General features: G+C 43.6%; 1 protein-coding gene across 5 annotated transcripts in view; it reads right to left on the bottom strand.

Annotated features, from left to right (window-relative positions):
* The window catches only part of GARNL3 (GTPase activating Rap/RanGAP domain like 3), a 138,697-nt gene that overhangs the window by 104,921 nt on the left and 7,422 nt on the right, over positions 1-26,354 (bottom strand). For 2 of the 5 annotated variants that reach the window (XR_010382808.1, XM_064490533.1), the window contains exons 2-3: positions 20,820-20,990; positions 1,166-1,235 (exon numbers count right to left, since the gene is read on the bottom strand). Coding sequence is in view for 4 of the 5 variants with exons in the window: in XM_064490533.1 (XP_064346603.1) it covers positions 1,166-1,235; positions 20,820-20,990 (241 nt within the window). In the remaining variant the exon portion in view is untranslated. Of the gene's footprint in view, positions 1-1,165; positions 1,250-1,306; positions 1,660-2,213; positions 2,320-20,819; positions 20,991-26,354 lie in introns of those variants that run through there. The other 3 variants (XM_010984324.3, XM_031450494.2, XM_064490534.1) reach the window with 3 other exon arrangements.

Here is a 26,354-nt window from a genome sequence, read left to right as displayed (position 1 = left end):
ACCCAGAATTATAATTATGTTCATGCCCTTTCAGGAGAGGCGGTTCTGAGTTGTCATGATGTCACCAGTGACTGACACAGAACAGGCACTGATTGAGTCAATCAATATGTCTTTTTATGTCACTAAATTCATTCTTTAGATATTTTACATATCTTATCTGCCCAGCTGGAGGTCAGCAGATGTCTTAAGAACAAGGACCAAACCTTTTATTTAATCTATATTTTCAAGAATACACCTGGACCAGGTACACAGTCAAACCTATAATATATGCTTGAATTCAAGTAGAATTCTACCAGTACATGACTCTGGCATAAATTTTTCTACTTTTTAAACCCTGCAAGAATGCAGCTTATAGTAATTGGGGATAATTGGGTACTATACAAATGGATCCCATAAACTCAAGTTTTTATAAATAGATAGAAATAATAAATTTAATGTTTTTAATAGTGTGAAATAATAAAGAGAATTTTATAAGCACATTTTCCTGAAAATTTGTTAAATTTCTATGCAGTTGGGAAAAAAACCCCTCACAATTCTCTTTTAAAAAACTGAGGCTATGATATGCCTTCATTATGCCTCTTTTAAAATGAAAACAAACTATTTTAAAAAATGATAACACAAACCCCAATGTCTTTCATTAAGGAAAATGTGGATATTTTCATTCCAGAAATCTATTACCTATTACCTAGTCCAACAAACATACTTTTAACAGAAAAAAAAAAAGAGCTCATATTCTATCTCCTATCACATACCCAGAGAGCAAAAGTACAGAAAAATCAGACTATTTATTACAATAATATTTAAACCTCAAAAACTAGATTTACAAACTTTTAGGAACAACATAATATAAAAACCAAGTGCTCCCCTTCTTAATTCATAAACCATTTTATTTCATTATATACACCATTAACAGAGAAAAACCCCAAGCCACAACATGCTTTTAACAAACTGAAAAGACACAGATCAAAAGTACGTAACAATAAAAACACACAGATAAAGATGATCAAATTATTATAGCCTTTCAACAGTCATTCATTCCCGTCCAATCCTTATGCTGTACTCACATGGTCTAACAGTAAATATACAACAAAAGACCTGAAGAGCTTGGTGATCCTCTCTAAATCGAAATCAATGTACTCCCACTGAACAGACAGTGTAAACTTACCAGCTCCACAGATCCATAATGTTTCCTACTGAAATCCCCACGTCTACAGCCTAGGTCTTCCGAGACAGAGCTGGAACAAAAATGCTTCATCAGTATTATACATAGCGATCTGGCCACAAACCTTCTGCAAAAATCAACTACCATTTGCAAAAAGGGCTGCTATGGAACAGGCTTGCCCAGCTCCTCACTGCAGGGGAGCCTCCTTGCAACAGACACAGTCCTCAGCAGCCATTGCAGAGCCGGGCTTTCATGGAGCCCTCAGTAAGAAGAAAAACACCCGAGTCATCCCTGGAAGTATAGGCAATGATTGAATTAAATATTTAGTCGTTTGGAATCGATTGAAATTTCCCAGGCTACTGGTGGTTTATAATTTCATTTCTGTATAACCGAAGGGGATAGAAACCCTGCAGTAAACTTGAGGCAAAGGACAAAGCTTGCAATTATCTTTCGTTTAAGAGAGGCTCTTTGTCCCAAATATTCAACATAAAAATAACCAGCATTATGTGATGCTATATAGGAGACATAGACTTGAAATAGGAGGAAAAAAAAAATCTTCAAAATCCTAGTAGGTCCCACCCCCTCCCCTTTCATTTATGACAACATGACAGTATGAAAAAAAGACTAGGACTAACAGAAAATCTAAAAATCTAACCTCTAAGTATAATTAGTTTCTTAACATAGCAGTAGCTGATACTTTCCCACCCCCTCCCCTCAAGAAAGGCTTAAATCAGATAAGAAAAATCACATGCGTTGCTGAAGAAGAGCAGTTAAAACAAGGGCAAAATTGTTACTGCATTTGCATCTTGGATGCATAGTTACACACTCAAAAGACACCAATCTTACTGAGTTAGTTAGTATATCTAGGACCCCAAGCAGTACTCATGAAACCACCGGAGACCCACACACACAAACTGTTTTAATAAGTTTTGTTCTAATATGTCATGCAAATAACTAATAAAACATAGAAAATGAAATTCCCCAGGAATTACATGTTTAATATGTCCAGAATATTTGAGATCTAACATGCAAAGAAAGGTGCATTTAGTACCTTTTCATCCTTCCTTAAAAGGTAGGCTACATTTTCTAAATTACAGCCCTCTTGGCACGTTCAGAAAGAGACTGACTCTGATGTTTAGCATCCACAGAACTGACTCTCTGCCAGGACACTATTTGATAGGCTCCAAGAAAGACAGCATGAGGGAAATGAGATTAGAGAGTCTAATGGTATTCTGCTTCCACCATTTCACAGAGAGGGCTGAATTAATCTTATATGAGATATTTAACCTTTTGTAGTCCTCACTTCCTTAGCTGAAACTGTGCAACAAATTAATGGATGCAGCTTAGAAGGGTGTCCTACATTTTACCCAGCTACTGTCCTGCTTCTGGTGACGTGATTTTCTACCCAAAAATCTCTGAAAGAGATTTTAAAACTTTCTTACGTGGCCGACCCCAGTGTCAGCTACGCCATCTATGCCCATTCTAGTCCTCTTTGGAAGCCCTCCTGGAGAGTACTGCCACTGCTTTACATAACAGTTTCAAGATCCTTCACCAGCAGCCCTGAGTTACCGGGACAGAGTGGGCTCTGGGGAGGGGAGCGTCCACGCACTTGGACAGAGACCAGGCACAGAGCGGATGCTCAGTGGCTATTGACCAAGAGCTATCTGCCCGGATCTCAGTCCACCTCTTCGGTTTTAGCCAGGACCACTGCACAGCCAGCAGCAGCAGCAGCAGCAGCAGCAGCAGCAGCAGCAGCAGCAGCAGCAGCAGCAGCAGCTTCTAACCCAAATCGCCAATAATAGGAAAAGAGGAAGGATGCCAGGCTTTGGGCCCCTCCTTATGCTGCTCTCAGCACCACAGAGGGGCTTCGAAGACAGTGCCAGCTCCCTAACTCTGCCAACAGCCAGAAACGAACACAAAGAGGATGATGACCCTACATCCTGGAGCAACCACCTCCTTAGAAACCTCACAGAGGGAAAACGACATCCAAGGAAAACAACTGAGAGAGATTTAAACAAAACCTCTGCTATCAGTTGCCCTTGTTCCCCTGTAATTACATTTCATCTAGTACACTGCAGAGACAGCGCTTGCGAATGGTGGGAGCCAGGCCCAACTATATGGGATGCATTTCTAGGGCTGCAGGAGGCACTCAAACCAGTTAAAAAACCCACCCCACCTCTTTCCTTCCTCCCCGGGCTCTCTGGTCCCTTGGCACCCAGCACAAGGGCTGTGATCAGAGAGGATCACCCACAGCCCTAGGAGGGTTTGCTCTCCTCCAGGTCTCCAAGATCTGGCCCACTGCCGGGCACAGGGTGGACACACAGGAAATGTTCACTGCATTGGTGAAGATACGTGCACATCTTTTGGATCTCACTAGCTATTGCCTGATGGCGCTCCTTGTAGGCACCAGGGCAGGCTGCCTGCTGATCTTCTCCCTGATAAGCGCCTGGACATTATTCCATCAGTCCAGACAGTCCTGGCCCAAGAGGCAGATACTACTATGTGCATGCCAAAACCGATTTTTGTTCCTCTGGAGCTTGTCACTAGACTACATTTCCTCACCTGTCCTGCAGTGAGTGTGACCATATGACTGATTTCTGGCCAAGAGAATACAGACAGAAGTGACGTGCCTGTGGGATCCCATGGAAAGCACTTGCCCTCCTTCCCCATGGCCAGCAGGGTGGAGAGGACCGTAATGACCTGCAGGAAGGCAGAGCTTCCAGATGGAAAAAACTCAGGTCTCTGGATGACCAAGTAGAAGGTCATACCTCCAAGAATATCCAAGTATTAGAATATAATGTGAGCAAGAAATAAACATTTAGTTGTGTTAATCATGTAGAATTTCGGTCTACCTGTTAAAGCCGCTGTGTTAGCTGAATTAATACAGAAGTCGGTATCTTGCGGTGGGGTGCTACCATGGCAACAACCTAAAATGTGTGGCACAGTCTTTGTAGGAAGACAGCAGCCAGTCAGGAAATTGATCTCGGAGGCTGGAGAGATGGAGATCTAGGTTATACAGTAGCAAAATAGATGACAAAACTCGCTCCTACAGTAACTTAGGAGGTGAACCTGTGCCTTCTGAGCCTGCAGCTCTAAGGAATGTGGCTGGAAGGTCAGAGTGAGGCTGTGTGCTGGCTCCTACTGGCTGACCTTAGCAAGGTTTTTTACAAGGAGATGAGCCCAGGCAAGAACTGGATGGGTGTCAAGCAAAGACAAAAGGGACCAGAGAAAGGCTAGAGACCAAGGGCCTCACAGGCTTGAGAAACTGCTCACACAATTCTGGACTCCAGCCAGTGAGAGTTCTGGCCAATGAAATGTGAGTAGAAATGATGGGTACCTCTTCCAGACCACACCCATACACATTTCTCATGATTAATCCTTGCTCTTTTTCCTCATCCACTGGCTGAATGGAGGCGGCTGTGAGGACCAAGAGAGATGAAGCTACACCATGAAGGAGCCCTGGTTCCCAAATGACAACACAGATGACCCCAAGTAGGAATATCCTTATTGGGCTGTGAGATGAGAAATGACTTTTATCGTTTTAAGTCAAGAAGATTCAGGGTTTATCTGTTATAGCAGGTGATTTTATCTTCATTAATACAGCTAGCCAGAGGTAATAGAAAACAGTGTAAGAATCATTGGTTGTCAGAGGGCTGTTGGGCCAAGATGACTCTACTGGGATCAGCAAACTACGGCCACCCAATGCCTGTTTTTGAAAATTAAGTTTTATTGGAATACAGCCACACCCTTTGGTTATAGGCTGTTTCTGTGGCTGCTTTTGCGTTGCAATGGCAGAGCTGAGAAGCAGCTGAGACCTATAAAGCCCAAACTATTTACCCTCTGGCCCTTTATAGAAAGTTCGCCCACCCCCTGCCGTATAGCGTCATGAATCCCTTTTGTTGGTTTCAGGCCTACCCATAAACTGTGGTCAGTACTCCAATGAAAATACCAGTGTTTATCAGGCTTTAGGGTCCATCACAATCCCTGGGGGAGCTTTCTAAAAATGCAGATGCCCTGGCCCTATTCCCAGAGGTTGTGATTCAGCCTGACTGCGATTTTAACAAGCAGTGGTGGGAGTTCTGATGGTGGTTCACAGACAATGTTTTGAAAAGTACTCCTCTTCCAGATGACTCTGGAAACCTGTCACATTCTGCAGTACTTTTATAAGGAAGGACAAGGCTTTGATCAAGTTTTCCATGAATGAGAGGAGGTGTGATGTAGTCCTTCAGGACAAGTGCTTCAGTCACAGACATGGGTTCTTAACCTCCCCGGGCATTAGTTCCCGCATGTATAAAATGCGGTTGATAGTATCACCTACTTAATAGGGTTATAAAGCATAAACTATAAAGAGCAGATTAAAGTTTATTCTAAGCACAGTGTCTATTACATGAAAATTATTCAATAAATGTTAGATACTACTATTACTCTTACTAATAGTATGAATTCTCCTCTGGTTGTTAGAGAGAGAACCCTGGGAAGGGGTGTGCAGCATACATGATGGCTACCTTTTTAAAGACTTTTAAGTAAGATGCCCTTTTTTTCTCCTGCCGTGGAAAGGGAGACCTCAGCCAAGCAGCGGGCCTCCAGGGGTGGGGCTGAGGGCAGCATCACAGCTCAGCACGACATCTCCTCCCCAAAAGTGTTGGCCTCGCAGTGTGACATCACCTAGAAAATACTTAGGACCCAAGAGCATGTCACCAGAACAAGGCTGGTGCAAAAAAGGACCAGCAAGTTCAAGTTCCTCACATGCAACATGCTCTAGGCTCTAAATAGAAACTCTTCCTGTTTTAGCAAAATAAAGGATGTGTGAAGATGCTGGATCACACTTCACAAGCATGAAGTGCTGAGGAACTTCATGTTAAATCTCTAAAGAGAGCCTGGGATGAAAGCAAAGATTTCCAGCCCCACATAGAGGCTAGAAAAAATACTGTTATATAAGTCAGGACCCCAGAAAGCAGGAAAACCCCCTCCAAAGAGTCAAAGTTATAGAAACTGAATAAGGAAAAAAAGGAAACAGCGATACAGGTCTTTCCTTACTCAACTGGCCCAAAGTAACTGACCCTAATGACTGGCCAGACCCCACTAATCCAGTCCTCAGTCCAGCCCTGCTGGAAGAGTTAAAGGCAACACAAGAAGGGGGACTCCTCCTGGATCAGCAAAGAGGATTTGTGAAAAGCAACAGGTAGCTTACCAACAGCGGAGTTCAATCTCAAGAGTGCCAAGACACCACCACCGCCCCCTTGATAAGCAGATAGTGATAAGACAGATGGAAGGGATCCCCCTATTTGAGGGACAGAGAAACTTAAAAATGTGCCAGACTATAGATTTAGGCTTGGAGAGAGCCCAGGGCCTCCTAACAACAGGTATTAGAATAGTTTATTGCACATAAAGGAGCAGTTGTCTCTCCTTCTAAAGATAAGTGACACAAAAAGCAGAGCTGCAATTATGCATTAACTTCTAATGATGAAATGGAAGAAGATGTCTTCTTTTGAGGAGATTTCAGACACCAGGAAGCAGGAAGTAAGCAGGAGGATTTCTAGAGTGTAAGGGTCCCAGGAAAGCCAAGCCCCTGGCTTCTTGCTTCACACAGTGCCTGGTTCCCCTACTATGTTTCTAGGGCTGCAGTATTGTGTGCTCCTGACCCAGGATCTTGAGTTTACCATCCCTTAGCCAGTTTTGCCAACCATAAAGTGGTTAGACAGGCCTGGATGTGAATGTCAGCTCCATGGCACACTAGCCCTATGGCCCCAGGCAAGCTACTTGTCCTCTCTGAGCCTGTTTCATCGCCTGTAACATGGGATTAAAATAATATCTGTCTCTGTGGGAGGATTAAAGATATCATAAGGTGCTTAGCACAACACCTGATACATGCTAGCCACTAAATAAAGACTGGTTATTCTAACTGTTGGGGACCTTTCCTGCCTTGGTCATGACCATACCCCATGTGTCTCAGAGTGCCTGGTTCATGGCAGGCTGCTCAATGAAAATTTGTTGAATTAATGAGTCTTGAATAAATGATAACCTCTGCTCGCTTTTGCTCTACCTGAACACAGGAGGGCTCCTGCCCCCTTTTCTCTACCCTCCTCCACCTGCCCCCTCATCCGCCATTAGATATTCTGACATATCTTTGGGTACATTTGGTGTTACTTCACTACTATTCAGTCATCTCTCTTATTCTAATCTTCTTTTCTCTAACATTCTGGAATGCATTCCTTCTACAGTATTTATGTGTCTACTAAGTTTCTGTACAAAGACAGGTGTCCCTGGATCTCATCAGGTTCTCTGTTATTACTAACGTCTTGTGGTAATTTACTGCAAGGTTCCTTTCAATGATGATTTCCAGCAGTGCCCTTAAAATTCTATCCCTGAATAAGAAACAGCAACCACACCAAACACTGGCAAGGACACAGAGCAACTCGACCACTCCCACACTATGGGTGGGAATGTACAAGGTAAGCTAAGCCTCTTTGGAAACCAGTTGGCAGTTTCTAATAAAATTAAACATGCAGTTACTCTATGACCCAGCCCTTGCACTCTTGGGCATTTATCCTAGAGAAATGAAAGCATGTATTCACAAATACCTGTACACAAATCTTCACAGCACCTTTATTCATAATAACTGGAAAAAGCCTAGAAATCCTTGGAAGGGTGAAGCGCCAAATGAACTGTGGTACATGCACACCATGGAATATTTCTCAGCAATGAAAAGGAACACATTACTGACAGACACAACAACCTGGATGAAAGTCCAGGGGACTTGGTGGAGTGGAAAAGGCCAACCCTAAAAGGTTATACACTATGTGATTCCATTAGACAACATTCTTGAAATGACAGTATTATAGAGGGAGCGAGGTACGGTTATAAAAGGGCAACTTCAGAGACTCTGTGGTGATGGAGCTGTTCTGTGTCTTGTCTGCGGTGGTAGATAAAAGAACCTACACATGACAAAGTTGCATGTGACACTGGGGAAATCTAAGACCAATGGACTGCATTGATGACAATCTCCTGGCTGTGAGTGGTACTATAGTGATACCAGATGTCACCACTGGGGGAAACTGGGTAAGGGGTACCCGGGATCTCACTGTGTTACTTCTTATAACTGCATAGGGATCTATGACATTCTCAAAATAAAAAGGTTAATTAAAAAAACTGTATCAGAGTTGAAATTCTTTCACTCATTCAATCAACAGTTGCTGAGCACCTACGAGGTACCAGGTGCTGGGCCAGGTGCTAACCCTGAGCCGTGTGGTCCCTGCAGGCATAGCACTTATGGTGCAGTGGGAAAATATAAAGTACATAGGACTTCACAGGAACAAAAACATTTTGCAAGCAAATCGCACCTGTGTACAGCAAATCCAGTAAATTGTAAAATGGCTTAATTTAGCCCCGTCATGAGTAGCATATGCCATCTTCGGATGTGGGTGCCCATAGCAGAAGTCTGACAGGTCTGTCACTCCGCTCAGCTCAAGACCCACCATCCAGGAACCTGGGAACTGCTGCCCACAAAATGATTCCTGTAAACGTAATGTCCACACATCAGCTCCCTCCCTTCCCACTCTTTTGCGACCTTGACTTCTCCTTTCCTATAAGGTCAAGATCAAACAGATTTCCAGCTCAGTATAACTTGGTTTGGGAAACACTGCTCCACAGGATACTGATACATGCATGACCACGTGTTAAGTTAAACAGAAACTTATTTAAGGAAAAAAACCTCAGCAGACAACATATGTTGTTGCATACCTCCCTTGACCATCTGCAGATTTTAATTCTTTGGGGAAATCCCTCCAAAGTCTGTTTCCCCAGGTTTTCAAAGTTTCTCTGCTGAGATTCCCAGAACCTGCCTCCAACTGCACCCAGACCCTGAAGGGAGGCATGCTATCCAGAGTGGGCACTTCTGAACAGTCCTATGGGAAGCAAGCATCCTACAGAACACCAAGGTCATTCCGACCCTTGCTCCTCAGCGTGGTCCTTTCCCTGAGCTGGTTAGAAAGGCAGGCTCTCAGGCCCCACCCCAGACCTAATGAGACAGAATCAGTATTTTAACAAGATCCCCCAAGGATTCAAATGCACATTGAACTTTGAGAAGAACTGATTCTGGCTCTCAAACCTAGCTGTATACCAGAATCACCTGGATTTCTTCCCTAATTTGTTTTATTATGAAATATTTTAATATGCAGAAAAACAAAGAATAATATAATGAACACTGCAGATACACTTGAAACTCCTGTGTATGTCTCCTTGATCCTATTTTTGCCTCTCTCTCCCTTGAAATAATCACTAAATAATTTGGTTTATACTTCCTGCTGATTTTTTATGTTTGTACTACGTACTTATTCATGAACAATATGCAGTGTTGTTTAGCACGTTTTAAAATTTTACACTAACGTATACCTTACTGTGACTGTCTCCCTGCAACTAGCTTCTTTGATGGAAAAATTTGTTTTTGAGATTTGTGCACACTGATACCTGTAACTCCAATTATTCACTTCCAGTGCTGTCTGGTATCCTGCTGTACCAATACCCCACTGTTCCTCCATTCTCCTACTGTTAACATTTCAGTTGTTTCCAATTTTTAAACAATGCTATAATGAACATCCTTTACATGCCTCCTTGAATACAAGCACAATCACATCCCTAGATTACACACCCAGGAGTGCTGGGTTGTGATATGGGCATCTTTATTTTTTCTACATATTGCCAAATTTGCTTTTCAAAGTGAGTATACCAACTTACTCTCCCATCAGTAGCCTGTGAGTTCTATTTGCCTCATATCTTAGTCAACACTTGGTATAGTCAGAAATTGGTTTTAGCCAGTCTGAGGATATGAAATGGAGTCCCACTGAGGGTTGGTTTTAATCTGCTTTTCCACAATAACTCAAGAACTTGAACATCTTTTCCTAGGCTTATTGGCCATCTGAGCTACCTTTTTTATGATTTGCCTATTCCAAATTTTTTGTCCACCTCTTTTCTGTAGGATGTTGGTCTTTTCCTAATTGATTTGTAGGAATTATGTGAATATTCTAATACCCAAAAATACAGATGTCTTCTTCTAGGCAGTGGTTTTTCTTTTTAAACTTTGTTCCTGATATCTTTTATTACAAAAAATTTAAAAATTCTAATGTAGACATTTTCAATCTTTTCCTTTGTAGTCTTTGTTTTTCTGACTTAAGAAATCCTTCACCACCATGATGTCATATAGTCTTCTGCTGAAGTTTTAAAGCTTGCTTTACACAGTTCATCTAAATACACAAATGCCCAGTTCCCACCCCAGACTCCCTCAGTCAGAATCTTCAGGAGTGGGATCTAAGCACCTGTATTCTTAACCAAAATGAATTCCACAGGTGATTCTGGGAAATGCTCACAGACCCACCTCCTACCCACTGGATGCTGATGGAGGGCATCTCCTCTATAAAATCCACCTCATCTCCAGAAACCATCTTATCTCTGTCTCCTTTTCTGGCTCATCCTCTCTCTTTTTGTTCCCAAACTTTAAGTACTTCTTAAAGTTTGTCCTTTGAAGGATGTATCTACTCTTACAGCATCAGTATTACTGACAATTCTCAAATACACCTCTATGCTTAATTTACTCATTACCTTTCCTAATTTTCCCAGAAGCTCCAGCAGCAAGCAGTTCAGTATGCTTTTTCCAAAACTCCTTCAGTAACTTGGTTTCTCACTTCTGTCAGTATATGATTATTTTCATGATCTCCACTCTATGAAATCAACCTTGACCTCTCCTATGGTTTCAAGCTCTAGCATCAATCATTGACTATCATCAGTGATCATCTCCCATATTTGGCCAGCCTAGTCTTTCCGTCTCACAGGTCCTCACTATTTGATACCCAGATTCCTACAATAGCCTTGTCAGTCTTTCTGACACCTCATCAAAGGATCTTAGGGTATAAGAGACTTCCAGGCCCAGAGACTTAAGGACCATTTGGTGTCCAGCCTGTTATCTGTGATAGCATGTTCTCTACCAGATACTTGAAATATAGCTAACCAGTCTCTACTTAAACACTGTTAGTGATAAAGAAACACAGTACAACCAGGGCACTCCATTCTTCCTCTCAAAGTATTTTTTTTCTATATTGAATTGAAATCCATCACACCTTAATTTCCACCAGCTGGCCCCACATCTTCACCCTTTCGCTTCTTCTTAATTTCCTTACCATCACTTAAACACCCCCGGCCTCCTGTCCTGTCTGGCCCGCTCTCCCCTTCTCAGCATCCAGCCACATTGCCTTTCTTCCTTTCCTTCAACTTGCTGAATGTCGTCTCATCTTAGGACCTGGAATGCTCTCTCCAAACTCCTTCTACCTGACCCACTCCCAAAATTACAAAGAAGGTATTGGATTAACTTTGCCTCCCCTACTAGAATATAAATTTCACAATGGCAGTTTCTCTGTTGGTTTTGTTCAATGCAAAATTCTTAGCATGTAACATAATACCTGGTACAAAGTTAGCTCTTAATGGGGCTTTATTAAATGATGAGTGAAGGAATGTATGGGTGAATGAATGAAAGCATGCTGGCCAACCCTTTGAGGCCATAAAAAAATAAGTTAAGATCACTTCTACAGGAAAGCCAGCCCTTCAAGTATCTTGGGAGAGCCATCATGTCCCCTGGGGTTTTTCTTCTTTATGGGCAGCCAGGAGCAACACAAGAGGGTGAGATCAGCTGTACTAGGTAGGTACCTAGACAAGCAGCAGGGCAAACACAGAGACCACTTCATCACCTCTTCTAGGATCAGGCCTGGAGAGACACCCCTCTGTGCTCACAATTCTGCTGCCAGATTCTGCTAGAAGTGAGCTGCATTACATAGCATATTCATGAAATTTGTTTTTGAGTCAGATGTAAAAATACTGTAAATGTTGCCTCAGGTTAGTCTAAAAAAATTCACTTCAGAGGTTAATGCAATGTGAGGAATATGAGTAAAAGAAGGCAATGCTGTGGGAAGCCATCACAGTGGACAAATTGTGACATCATTCACTAACCATTAGTTCATGATGAAGCTTGCATTTACTATGTCTAGTGATTGACATCGTTCAATAAAGGTAATTCAGTTAAGTCCAACTGATTGACACTGTAACATTACAAAGTGGATCAGCTGCAAGTGTCAAACTCACCCAACTGGTAAACTTAAGATCGTTGCATTTCATTGCATGTAAATTATAGTACAATTTAAAAATTCTTTTAAAGTGTCATAAAGAGGAAAAATAGAAACTTTGATCCTAAATGTAAATAAATTAACATCTATATGAATAGAGAAATCATATGTGCATAAGTGTTGCCTGATACTTACTTAGCCCTGTCTAACCCACCACTAATTCACTGCCTGATCTTAGGCAAGAAACAGCCTTTCCTAGGCCCTCAGTTCTACGACTGTAAAATGGGACTTGATTAATGAATTAATTCAACAAATGCTGATAACCATGGTAACTTCCTCATAGGGCTGCTGGATTTAATGAGAAAATACATACGAGCACTTAACATGGTGAGCAGTCTGAACACAATAACTATTGGAAGAGACAGGGGTTGTGAATCCACATCCCTCACTGGGAGGAAGGTGTGTGCATGCTTGAAGAACAACACAAAGAAGAAACAAATCTGTGGAAATCTAGGGACAAGCTAGATTTTCCTGTAATCTAAAGTTTTCTCCCTTTAGGAACACAGCTGTTGGGGAGGAAAAATTTTTTTTCCTCTTATTTTCTGTAACTGGTGCCTGTGAATGAAGCTGACAAAAGACAGATTAACGGGAGAAAAGACATGCAAATTTTATTTTTAATTTTACATGCAGAAGGACTGCACAGAAAAGAAAACCCAAAGTAGCGGTTAGACTCAGGGACTTATATACCATCTTAACAAAGGACGATAAATTGTGGCAAAGTGACTAGATAAAATAAAGGGGTTTGGGGCTTCTAGGAGTGGTAACGCTGGAGAAAATGGATACATGGGGAAAAACAATAGGGTTATATAGTAAGGTTTGTTTGTGAAGACTCATCCTGTTGCCTTCTCTGTTTCTGGTGATGAGGGCTGTTCTCCTCTTGGTATGAGAGAGGGGAGGGGACACCTTTACAAAGAGAAATGTATGCCCTGCTTTTAGGCAGATAGGGAGAGGGCAGAGAGTTCTTCCTGTGTCTGCTTTTTCTTAATTTCCTTCAGCTCAAAATAATCTTTATGCTGAAGTGGCATATTTGGGGGTGGTATATTCTGATCCCCTTTATAGCCAGTACCAACATATGAAAAATTCTTAGTCTCAAGCATAAAAGTAAATGCTTGTGGAACTGACTGAATTTGGTCATGAGGTAACCTAGGAGAGGGGGAAGGCCCTGGCTACTTTTTAGCTGCATTTTTTAGCTGACCTCTGTATTGTATTGTCACCTGCTGGGCCAATTTAGATCTACCTCATGCTTATTTGTGCTTGGTTTTTCTCCAGGTACATTCACACCACATAGTGGAAGAAAAGCAGCTTACTCTGTACTTTTTAGGTCAAACTATATTTGTAAAAGATTTTCTAAAAATTTTACTTCCCCAAGGTCCTCTGATCCTAAGAAAATAAGACTTTGTAACCGAGTGTGAGGGAGAGTAATGAGGGAAGGGGGAACATTCTTCAAAGAAAGCAAAAGAATAGATAAACCAAACTTACAGAAATATAGAAGGCAAAAACATTTTAACTAAGAACATCTGTTACCATAGAAGGTGACAAGAAAACAACCATCCTGCACCCAAGGCCAACATGAAATTTATAAAAATGAGTGTTGGCTTTGGTGAATTTAGGGCAGGGCCACCTAAACAATTTCCTTTTGCCTCCTAAAAGCAATGATTAAAAAGAGTAATACTAACTAGTCACTATTTATAGTGTGTCCTCATGGTGCTATGTACTGTACTTTGAGATGAGGTGAGCACCAAAAATGGGTTGCTGGCCCTTGAGGACTACACAATTTGAAAGAATAGAAAATGCGAATAGTCAAAGGAATAGAGTTCTTAGTAATGGCATAACCTCCTTGAGGAAAAATGATTACTTTTAGTGGTTATTTCTCCAGGGGATGCTGAGCTCAATGGTGAGTAGGGCATGTGCAGCTTATGTTCCCAGAGAAGGACCAGGATGTCCTGGCAGAGTGACCCCGCACTCTCCCCTGTCTGAGGTCACACGGAGCAGCAGCACAGTGTTTAACCCTACGTCACCCTTGAATGGTGAAGATCCACATTCCTCTCCCTTCAGTTCAGTCCACGTACCTCCCTGGGGACCTCACTGCTCTTGTGCCTTCAAATATTACCTCTATGCTAACAACTCCCCAAACCAAATCTCCAGCTCGGATCTTTCTCCCCAGCTGCAAGTTCAGACTTTCAACTGCTAGACCTGGTTCCGTGGACACTCTGGGAGGCCCTAAAACATAACATGCCCTGAGTCACCCTCACCCTCACTCCCCATTCACGTCTCAGTCAACAGAGCTGCCATCTTCCTTCCAGCTACTCAAGGCTCAAAGTTCAGGTACATGTCTTCTCTTACATCCAACATCTGATTGGTCTCCAGGCCCAGGTGCAGGCTCCACACAGCGTTGTTTTTGAATGTTGTATGTTTGGATCCTTGTTTTTGTTAGTTTTTTTCATTTACTGTATCTTGGTGATCTTTCCAAACCGATACCGAAAGAGCCTCTGTATTCTTCCTTAAGGTTACATAGTATTCCACTGAGATGTACCATATTTTATTTAACCAGTTCCCTAGGTAAATGGTTTTCAGTCTTTCACTACTACTAATAAACTGCAATGCATAATCCTGTATATGTCATTTTGCATGTGAGGATATTTCTAGAATTTCTCCATGTCTTTTAGTCCCTTGCCACTTCTCTCCTTTCCATTTCCACTTTCTCTGCTTTAGCTGAGACCTTCACCATTGCAGAGGCCTCCTAACTAGCTACTACTCTGCTCTATTACCTTTAACTTACCCAACAAACATTTAGGGATGCTCTGCTAGGACAGGGAAGAACAAGAGAATAAAAACAGACAAAACAAAACAAAACTCCTCCTAACCAGACCCGCACAAATCCTTGCCTGTCTTACAATTGTTCGAGCTTTGGGAGCCTATTAACAAATCAAACCGCCCTCTTCTCTGTATCTGGAATCGGCTGAGAATTAGTGACAGGAGTCCTGCAAATGGAAATAAAAACACCAATTTCCTTACTGTCAGAGTTGAAATGGCAAACGTGGCTGAGCCCAACAACCACGTGGGCTTCCTACTGCTTCCCAGAGTTTAGACCTGGAGCAGCCGCCGTGGAGAGACTGGTCTGCAGAGAGGCAGACGCTCATCAGCAGAATCGCTGCCTCATGACTGTCAAGCTCCAACAGGGGAGATCGAGACGGGGGAGGTGGGGCTCCACTCCTGTCTCCAGAAGACGCAGGTGTGTTTCTCCATGTGGAAACTGGAGAGATGATCCAAAGGCAAGAGAGAGGAGGAGGAAGGGGACAAGTCAGCCTTCCAGTCTCTTTCCTCCATGGGACTAGGAGCAGAAGTTTCTTCATGGAAACAAGAGAATTTCCCCTGACAGTAAAGCCAAAGACTTTCCTTCCAGCTCTGTGTTTTAAAATCAAGTAGTCCTCTATTCAGGAGAAAATGAGGTCTTTTAAGGCTTTTGGAAGCTATTTTCAAGTGTCTAAATACAAAGCTACCTAATATTTGTATAATGCCTTGATGATAAACTCTTTCAAACACATGGCAACTTTCTTCAAAACTTCAAAAAGTAAACCATTGCTAATTCAGCCGAATGAGGGAAATTAAGTCTGAATTATACTTTTTCAGAAATCCAACTTGTTGGGAGTATAGCAGGTAATCACAGGAAGGACTGATAGTAAAAGCAAACAACGGCAGATAATTCAGAGAGGATTCAAAACTTCAAATTTTCCTTCCTCTGTGCCTGGCTGACATCCTTTTAAGGCAGAATGGCTCTGAATAACCACCTTTCCAACAGCTTTCCTTTGTTTTTTTCCCCATGTATTGAGCTAATAAAGAGATTTTACCTCTTTTAGGGTTGAACACAGCCCTGAAACAAGGTTCTGAACTAGAAGTGAGGATACAGAGAGACTCACAATCTGCCTTCTGCCCCACTTCCCAACCACAACTGCATTCTCAAAGGAGCTCTGTGGCTTTCCAATCATCAAATTCAATTGTCAGATTTTAGTTTTGATCTTTAAACTTTGTTATACTCGACACCTTCAGCTAGATCACTGGGTCACACCACTAGGGATTCTAATTAAATAGGTTCCATGATCCAGATTTTTGAAAAAAAACTTTCTTATTTTTGTGATGGATCACAGAGCACTCCCTCTTCTTCTTGAAAGTCCTCCACTGGTTTTTATGATCCAGGCAAATTCTGTTCTCCTACCTCCTGACCACTCCTGCTCCGTTCACCAGGGCAAACAAGAAGTATCCTCTCTGCCCAGTAACAGACACAACCTCACAGAACCAGGAATGGACGTGTGACCCAGATTGGACAACTAGAGTCCTTCCCCAGGGTTCTTCTAACTGATGGGGCAGATTTTTTCTCTCAAGTAGCAAGTCTGAAAGAATATACCCGACGCTGCCTCAGATCACATCCCCTTCTCATGGATGGTAGGAGACAATGAGGCCAACAGGCAGAGAGAAGCAAGGCTAAGAGGTGGGAGGTTGTGGGAGTAAGAGAAAAATGGACTGACCTGACAGCACTCGTGTCCCTGGATCCAGACATTCCTGAAGCGAGCGAGATCTGTCCCTCTCCTTAGTTTGCTTACATGAACTTATACATTTTCCCTTCTGGTCTAAACTATTTTGAGTTGAGTTTCTGTCACTTACAACCAATAAGCCCCCCTCCCTAGTCCATCTTTTAATTGGTTTCCTGGCCTTTTCATTGTAACATCAGTGAAATAAACTTCTAAAAATCAGAGCTCAAATCATCACTTGTCCATCGTGAAAACCATTCAGAGTCCCAGTGTACCGGGTTTAAGCACAACATCTTTCACAACATACCCCTCAGTGTGACTTTCTAGATTTCCTACTACTTCCCCACATAAGCAGCAAACCAGCATCCGGTCATCCAGAATGCTCTCCTCCCACCTCTGCCTATTAAATCTACTCAAGAAAAAGAAAACAAGGAAGGAAGTTCCTCCTCCCTTTTCAAGATCCAATTCACATTACTCTCTGTCAGAAGACTCTTCTAAGAACTTCCTGCCTCCAAAGACGTAAATATACCCCTCTCCAGACCTGATGGCACTAATCTAATGATCTCTGTCTTATCCTGTCTCAGAATCTGTGGTGTTTCATCTCAGGGACCTGTCATTAAGGGCAAAAACAACTCAGTTGCCAGAGTCAAAACTCTGAGGGTTACTTCCTCACCCCACCACCCATGCATTTTGCCAGGTCCACTCTAATCTTACTCTTAATTATTTCTTAACTCAATCTCACTGTTCCTGCCACTCATCAGAACACTTAATATCTCCTACCTGGGCACTCTCCTAGGTCTCCCTGCAGCCAGCCTTATCCTTCTGCAATCTAGCTGCCCACTGACACCAGTTATCTTTCCAATATGCAAATGTGATCATGCTATGCTCTGGCCTAGAGAGTCAAGACCAAACTTCCTAACATGGTAGTTAAGCCCTCCCACTCCCCAGTGACTTGGCTTCTGTCTACCATCCCAGGCTCACTGCTCATCACTCCCCAAGAAGCACCAGCCAAAGCAGGCTGTGGTTCCCCTCAAACCCAGAGTGCTTTAATGCCGCTGGCCTTTGCACACATGGTCCCCTCTGCCTGGGAAGGCCTCCCTCACCTCTGCCTGGTAAAGTTCCCATCCTTCAAGTAGTCCCTCCACTAAGAAATCTTCTTGGATGGCCCTAGGTAACAGCACTTTCATAAGCCCCAGCTTAATCTGGAAGGAGATGCTTTCTTTGCATGCCTAGTGCCTAGCACAAGGCCCAGCACAGCACACAGGTGCTCAGGAAAACTGTTTACTAGATATCAGAAGCCTTTTCTGGTAGGATAGGCCTTGTATTACCATGGTATCTCACACAAAGCCTAACTTTGTGCTTGGTCGACTTTACTGGTGTCCAGTCGGGTCCTGCTACATTCTTCACCCGACAGTACCAAGACACCCTGCAGACACTGACATCCCATGAGCACTTTGCTTCTGCTGCACGGCTGAGCACACTGAGGTGAAGCCATGGGCAATGGTGCTAGACAAATCCCTGCTCTGTCACTTACAAGCTGTGTGTCCTGGACAAGTCTCGTAATTCTTCTGGACCTCAGCTACCTTATCCGTAAGATGGAGCCAGCAGTAGCTACCTCGTCGATGTTTTTGTGAAGACTAAATGAGAAAACGCACTTGGGATGTCTGCACAAGTACCTGGTACACAGGTAATTAATAAGTATTTGTTGAATGAATGAGTTAATGAATGAGCGCAGCTGCAGAATGGCAGCGGTTCTTAAAGATACATCTTTCTAACCAGTTTTCCAGAAAACCCAACATCTGGCTCCCGAGAGAATCAGTTTTAAGACCGGCTCCTGAGAACCCGGAGTCTAGGGTGCAGACCTAGGCCGGACCCCGCCCGCCCTGCTCTTGCTGCAGCTTCGCTAGCCCGCGACCGCCAATCACCAGCGCCTGGACCCACCCCTAACCAGATTCACCAATAGGACCTGGAAGGCACTGCCTCGGGCTGCTTCCGCTGCGTCTCATAGGCTGTCCAGCGGTCCGGCCAGCCCCTTTGATGGCGTCATACGCGTGGCGTACTGTGGGGCTTGTAGTCTAGAAGAGGCTGCGCCGCTAGGTCCGCTTTGAGGGCAGAGCATCCCGCCTGGAGCTTCAGAGGAAGGAAGAGCGGCCCTTCCCCCACGCCACCTTTGGTGGATGAAGCCCAGGTCCGCCTTCCCCACCTTGTAGAGCGCTGGAGCTGCCCGGATGCTGGTTACCAGCGGCCTCCAAGAAACAGGAGCATTTTGCTCAGATAATTCAGCATCCACTGAAATTTTAGATTTCAGTTTCAAATCAAGATGTTCAATTTCCATATTCTCATACATTGAACTACGGGGCCATTGTGGGAGGTATGGTGGCAGCTCTGAGAAGCCAGCGGTGACTCCAGACTTCCTCTAGTTTCCCGGAAGAACCCACTGCAGAACTAGCATTCATGAATTTATCCCAACCATGTGAATCTTGTCTGTTTCAAACAGCATTATCTCTTAAGATTATACAATGGCTCCGCATTGCCCAAGATATAAAAAATTCATACCCTTAGCCAGGCATATAAGGTGCTTCATAACTATTCTGTACTTATTTATGTGTGGTTACATTTTTAAAAGCAGTATTTTTCAGCATTTGCTGCACATGAGAATCACCTGGGGAGCTTTATAAAACATTGGTATTTCTGTGCCACCCTAGAACTTGGAAACTTGGATGGATGGTGCACGCTTTCATGTGTTTTAAAGCTCCAAGGATGATTCTAATGTGTGTAGCAAGGTTGAGAACCACTGGTTTAATGCCTGTCAATGCTTCTGGGGTGTACTTTCATGGATCTGAGCCTTTGCTCTGCAATTTCCTCCATTTAAAGTGGCTTTCTCCTTTCCTGCATGGCCGATGCTCATCCTTGCTAAGCTCACTGTTCCCCCTTTTCCTCCCTGTCTCCCAGCAGAACACTTCCTCCTGGAGCACTTTATACCTGCTTCTTTTCTAGCAGCACTGGAGTTATTTGGTTATCTGTCTGCCTCCCTGGAAAAGCTGTGAGTTCCTTAAGGGGGGTACACTAAGAGTCCTCTTCTACCCACTCCAGAGCCACTGAATCAGAACCTCTGGGGTGGGCCTCAGGTATAAGTTATTTCTTGTGATTCTGATCCTTGATTGAAGCTAGCAATTAGCCCCATGAAGGTACTAGGTACAAGAAGTGTCGATAAATACTTGTTGCATGGAATCGATGAAGCATCTCATTTGCTTCTAAGGCAATCATATTGTTGCACCTAGTTGCCTTTGATTCCCCCTGGAAAGCTAAGCACCCCCGTTTTATAGTATCTTCTTCATTCATTCAACAAGTATTGTACACCATAACAAAGCCCTGGGGACTCAGGAGTAAACAGGAAAACATAGTTACCACCCTATGGGATTTAGAATCTATTAATATATTAATTATGGTATAGCTATTATCATTTCTTCTGAATAACAATTGGAATTTTTTTCCCCTTCTAGATACTCTTTGATATTCATGCGGAAGGAAATGTCTTACTCTCTTATATCCCCAGTATGTTGCTGGCACATAGAAGACATTTGGTAAATGTTTATTGAATCAAAGCAACATGTTTCATAGCACTTGTCACAATTTGTAAGTATTTATTTGTGTGATTATTTGATTAATGGCTATCTGTTCCATGAGCTGTAAATCCCCCTGAAGACAGGAACTGAATCTATTTCAGCTGATGCCTGACACAAGGCCTGGCCAGAGTAGGTGCTCAATGAACATTGCTAAGTAAATAAATAAATGCACACATAAGACATCATTAAGAATAGAAATGAAATCTCCCAACCAAATATCCACTCCCCTCTCTTTCCTTATTCTCCCCTCAAAAGGTAATTTTCATCCTGGGCCTCAAGGGATTTCAAGCTACAGTGAGCAAGAGCCCCAACTGAGATGATGCTTCTTTTACTTACTTACAGGTTGACCTGGGACTCTACTTCAGGGTCTTTTGTTGGCCACATCTGAAGGGACTGGATGCCAAAGGAGAGAGACGACTTGGCTTTCCATAGAAGGGTCTGCGCCATCTGACTCCCACAGGACCCTTTCGTCAGCGGATCCATCAGTGGGCCTGGAGGCTGGAGTGCTGTACTGAAGCAGAAGCAGTTGGGAAAGGCACTGAGAACAGAGAAGAACGTGGTCCGTGGCTGGCCTGTTCCAGCACTCCCTTGAGGCACCACTCCTACCCAGAGGCCAGACTGTCAGTAATGAGTAGAGGATGAAGCCAAGGCACTCCCAAGACCCAAGCAGCCCACCACAATTGCACCACTCTGTTACTGCATGGAGTGGGGCCCTGCACACTGCAGCATCGTGGCCTGGAACCATCCAAGTCCTATCGCATCCCTCAGCAATGAGTGGAGTCCTCCACACTCTCAAGTCAGCAGGGTCTAAGGTAAAAGGAGGTCAGTGAGCATGTGAATCACCACAAACTTATTTAGAAAAGAGCAACTTGCATTCAGGAAGGAAGGCTCTGTCTGGAGTGCCTTTGGAGGACAACATGTAGTTTGACCTCAGGGCCTATACTGGCAACAACACTTCAGGCAAACAGACCAAACTCACATTTCAAGAGTAATGGCCCAGAGGAAGTAAGTAGTAAACACTTGCTGAAATCAACGGATGTTTTGGAAACAAACTGAAAAATGCATTCCTGAAACATGCCTGCCTCTTTCTCTAATGACACAGGGAGGAGGGTGGGAAGGTGATTCTGGGATGAAGGGGGCGGGGTGTGCTTTGTTAGGGAAATGTAGTCATCCCTGCTCTTTCTGATTGGAACTATTTTCTGAGCCAGTCAGCAGCGTTCTTCACTCACCTCTACCTCAAGTGACATACAAACAAGCAAACAAAATCCAATTACTTGGGAAAGGAAAAATAAAAATAAAAAGCAATCTTAGATAACACTTAGGTCAAAAGGGACTCTTCATCCTGTCTCCTTAATAAAGACTGTGACAAGGCAAAAGGTAAAAGACCCAGTGGTCTTATTAGTGAGGAAGAGGTGTCTGCACAGGGAACCACCATCCTGCTGCAGGGTTGGATGCCAAAAGTGACTCCGTACAGCCTGGATATTTGGAGCCAGATGGGCACGGCCCACTCCCAAGCTGCTACAGTAGTACCAATTATAGGCTGCAGGCATGTTGCAAAGGAAAAAAAGTCACTCTTGCCAGGTCCCCCTGGCATTCCTCCTTTATAAGTGATGGCCCAGCTTTCCCCCTCACCTTACCTGGGCCTGAGAAACCCCACGCTGCATATCTGACCCAGACTTCTGGATAATCTTACCCTAGGCTGGCTTCAGGCCACTTATCTTGGCAGCAAGTAGACAGTCATGAAAGGCTCAAGCCTTCCAAGTACGATAAATGGCAAGGAGGGAAGGTTCTGGTATGTTGTCCCTTGTTCTTTACTTTGTGGAACCGCAGGTCTTCTGAAACCCAGTGACACTAGGTTTTGTGACTGCCTTAGCAATAAACAAACAAATAACAAGGCAGGGCTTCTCGATGAGAGACATATTTTTTTTCTTTGAACCTTCTAGATTTTTTTAAATTACAAAAATATCACTTGCATGCAAAAGATCTGTTAATAAAGTGTTCCTTTCTTAATCATGCAAGTTTAAAAAAAAGAGAGAGAGAAATAAAGTGCTCCTAAAAGAAACCGGTAAGGGAGTGGAGGAAGCAGGATGGGGAGAGGCTTCATTTTCAGGCAAAGTCCTGTGAAGGGACGGCTTCGGCTTGAGGGGAGCAGGACTGTCCCACGTGGTAGCCGTGGGCCACATGTGCCAACCGAGCAATGAAAAGTGGGCAGGCAGAGTGAGGGATGTGAGTGCAAAACACGCACTGGACTCGGAAGACTAAGTACAAATAAAAAAAAGACTTAGCAGATCATCTCATTAATAATTTTTATGTTGATTATATGTTGAAGACAAACTGTAGTAGAATTTTAATGTGGCTACTAGAAAATGTCACATACATAGCTTGCCTAAGGTAGATGACGCCTCAGAGTTGCCCACCTGAGATGGGGAGCTGAGGGCCACGGGTGGGGCGGGGGCGGTAAACCCAGGTACGTGGCGCTCTCTGCACAGGTGGGCAAGGCCGCTGCAGTGAGCCAGGGCAGCCCGCCTAAGAAGGGTCGCCACCCAGGTGTGGGTGTCGGAGCCAAAGTTCACTGAAGAGGGGAGGGGAGAAGATTCCAGAAATGGTGAGGGGATCCGAGGGGATCTGACTGTATGCACGACATCCCTCCTCCACTCCCTTTCCTCCTCCAGGTAACAGTTTGGTTCGATTCCCGTTACTCCTCTCTTGACATATTTGCAACCTTTAAAGTTTACTTAATATGGAACATTATGGAAGGAGATAACCGTACAGGCTGCTTACATTCTATCTTTTGGTTTATTTTAATCTTTAAACACTAAGATTATTTAATTGTTTTAGCATGTTATTATGTAGCCTTTTAGTCTTTAAAATTTTGTTTAGAAATACTTAAATGCTAGTTCTTTTAAACCTTTCCCACTGTTTAATTTTATTTTTTTGCCATAACTTTACCCTTAGACTTTCTGAGTTTTTTTATACTTTCACCTAATTCTTTAGCTTCATTTTCTAACTGTTCATATGCTGTCTCATCACGGTTAATTTTAATCCTTTTTCTCATTTCTGTTATCTTTTCTAGTCTTAACATTCTAATTTAAAAAACGTAAGTTCCTCTTAATCTTCTGACATATTTTATCTTTCTTGTCTCACTATATAAAATATTTAGAAGAAGAAGAACTTCTTGGAAAGATGGTAGAGGAAGTGCTCATTTGCATAACTCCTTGGAACCCATGAAAGTAAGCAAAAATAACCCAATATACAGAAGAAAACTTACTGAAATAAGAGAATGGCCAAACTCCACGCTGTAACTCTAAAGGTCTGCTATACACAATAAATCGTGTACAGATTAAAAGTGAACTTCCAGGTCTACCTATCTTATGTCATGTGAGGGAAATGGGCAAGAATGTTCTAAGGGCTGACAGTGCCACTCTGGAGGGATGAGGACTGGAAGCCCAGGCAGCACTGGGCAGAAGCTGTTTCTTCTTTTTCCACGGCCCCAGCTGTCTAATAAGAAGGGGTGGCTAAATCTGAGGAAAGGTCAAAGGAGAGAAGGAAAAGTATATCTTAAAAGCCAGTTGAACCTCTTGAAAGCTGTTAACCAAGTATGGTGAACCAACCCAAAGGAGGCCCATGAGTCATGGAAATCTCACCAACTCAGGCCCTCTTTGGAGGAGCTTGCTTATCCTGAAGTGGTGGAGTGGGGAAAAGGGGTGCTGAAAATTCAAGGGAGTCCCGCCATGGGGTCACATACACCGTAGGCACAGGGGACCGTGCAGACAGGAGGCGCAAGCACGGGGAGAGTAAAAACAGACGACACGTTCCCACTGCCTCTGCACCCTTCCTGCTTCCCAAGAAGCATCAAGGCCAGACTCCAGCGTAAGCTCTGAAAGAGAAGATCCACCGTTGCTCAGAGACACAGGAACGGGAGTCAGGGTAAGTCTACCCATATTACCAATGGGTAAACGCAGACCCAGACAGAGCTGCTTCAACCCAAGATGAACATGAGGAATAAACTAGCATAGGACCTATGAAAAGAGGTTTTCTAAGGCAGATGACGAGTATAGATGAGAAAATTTTTAACAGGGATCAGAGGAAACATAACAAACAGCTCAAGAAAATGAGAGAATAAAGACTATCTCAAAACAAAAGATCAAATAATACCATAGACAGACTTTGCAAGGCCCTAGGACAAAAATCTCAGACTGTGGCAGGAAAAGGGTTGATTCATAGTGTGGAGGTGCTTTCAGGGAGGGGAGTGGGCCTGGAGGGGAGGAAATGAGGGCATCTATGAGCAAATCTCCTGAGTCAGTGCTGTGTGTGTGTTTTCTTCTTGGACTGGGGACAGCCCTCAGAGCATACAGTTTACAATTTTCTCCTCTTGTGATTCCCAAGGCCTCAATGCACCTTGAGTGCTCATATTGTGTGTCTAAAGGGATGCGAGTAAAGAGAAAAATGACATCCTTCACAGTTAGCCCTCTGCTGGTGGCCACGAGGACACAGTCACTGAGAAGAACTTATCCAGGAGCTCCAGATGGGGACCAGCAGCTGCTGTTGGCCGTGGCCAGGCCTGCAGAGGCCCACTGATGCAGCCAGAAACAGACCATGGAGGGACACAACTGTGGCACAAGTCCTGTCTCAAACTGGTAGGTAGACCCCTGACTACAGCAAAACGGCGTAAAAAGCAACAAGGTCTCAGTTCTGGCTCCTTCCATGTGGCTGATGTCTCCCTTGGTTCAGGCTGCACTGATCACGGAGCTGCAGCTGTAATTCCATGAGGAACACGGGAAACTTCTAGAGCCACACCCACTCCCTTGCATTCTTGATCTTGGATCTTATTCCTCGTTCTGATTGTTGGCTGAGAATAACCTTAAACCAAGCACAAATCATCATTCTTGCTTATCTGCAAACCAAGAGCAGCTTTTGGGGCCTGAGCTGGCTCAGCAGCCAAGGGAGCAGTGACCCTCTGCAGAGCTGGGGAGATCAGGAAGACAAATTCCTTCTGTCCCCAAATGGAAACTCCCCTCTCACAGTCACTTCCTGTCCCACAACCGTCTTCCTCCATGGCACTTACGTCATTGGAGCCATCCTGGTTGTGTGCTTGTTTACTTGTACACTGTCTGCCTCCTGCCCTCCTCCTCCTAGAATGTCAGCCCCATGAGAGCAGGGACCCCACTGTCTTGTTCATGCTGTATCCCCAGGGCCTAGCACATAGACGTGCTCAATAAATATTTGTTGAATGAATAAGTGACTATGTGAATGTCACCAAAACATGAGGAAAGTGTTCATTTGGAACAGGGAGACTATGTCAGGCTGTTTTGGCCTTTTTTGAATGAGGTCACTGGTGGCCCCAGTCAGACCGCTGTGGGACCTGCTCTATTTCTTTATTAATCTCTGACAGGCAGCTGCTCTGTGAGGACTATGACAAGTGCACAGAGCAAAGGCAATACAGCTGAAAAGCATCAATCTAGGCCTGATATATTGCACTGACACTAGAAAAGACTTAATGGCTGGCAGCTCTTCTAAAGAGACTTTTCCCTCTGGTCATGAAATGCAAGACAGGCACACAACTTTCATTTGTGCTGAAACTATGGAATCACTGACACTTAACAGTTGGAAAGGCCACTTCAAGCTGCCATCTGAGGCTTGATTTCCCATTTTTTACCTCCTTGCCCACTAAAACGGCTCCAAGATCAGCCAGGAATGCAGCAGCACACCACTGTTCTACCAACTCTTGATCAATGTATTGTATTCATTTTTGCTATGATTGAAGAAAGGTGCTGTGTGTGGCAGATATTTTGGATTGACTTGCAGAAGTTGGAAAGCTAAGATGTAATGTCCTAACCTCCTTGACAGTTTGGAGTTCTGGACATGATTTAGAGTC

Source organism: Camelus dromedarius, chromosome 10 (genome assembly GCF_036321535.1).
Source record: "Camelus dromedarius isolate mCamDro1 chromosome 10, mCamDro1.pat, whole genome shotgun sequence".
Classification (NCBI taxonomy): domain Eukaryota; kingdom Metazoa; phylum Chordata; class Mammalia; order Artiodactyla; family Camelidae; genus Camelus; species Camelus dromedarius.
This window is presented reverse-complemented; position numbering and strand designations above follow the sequence as displayed.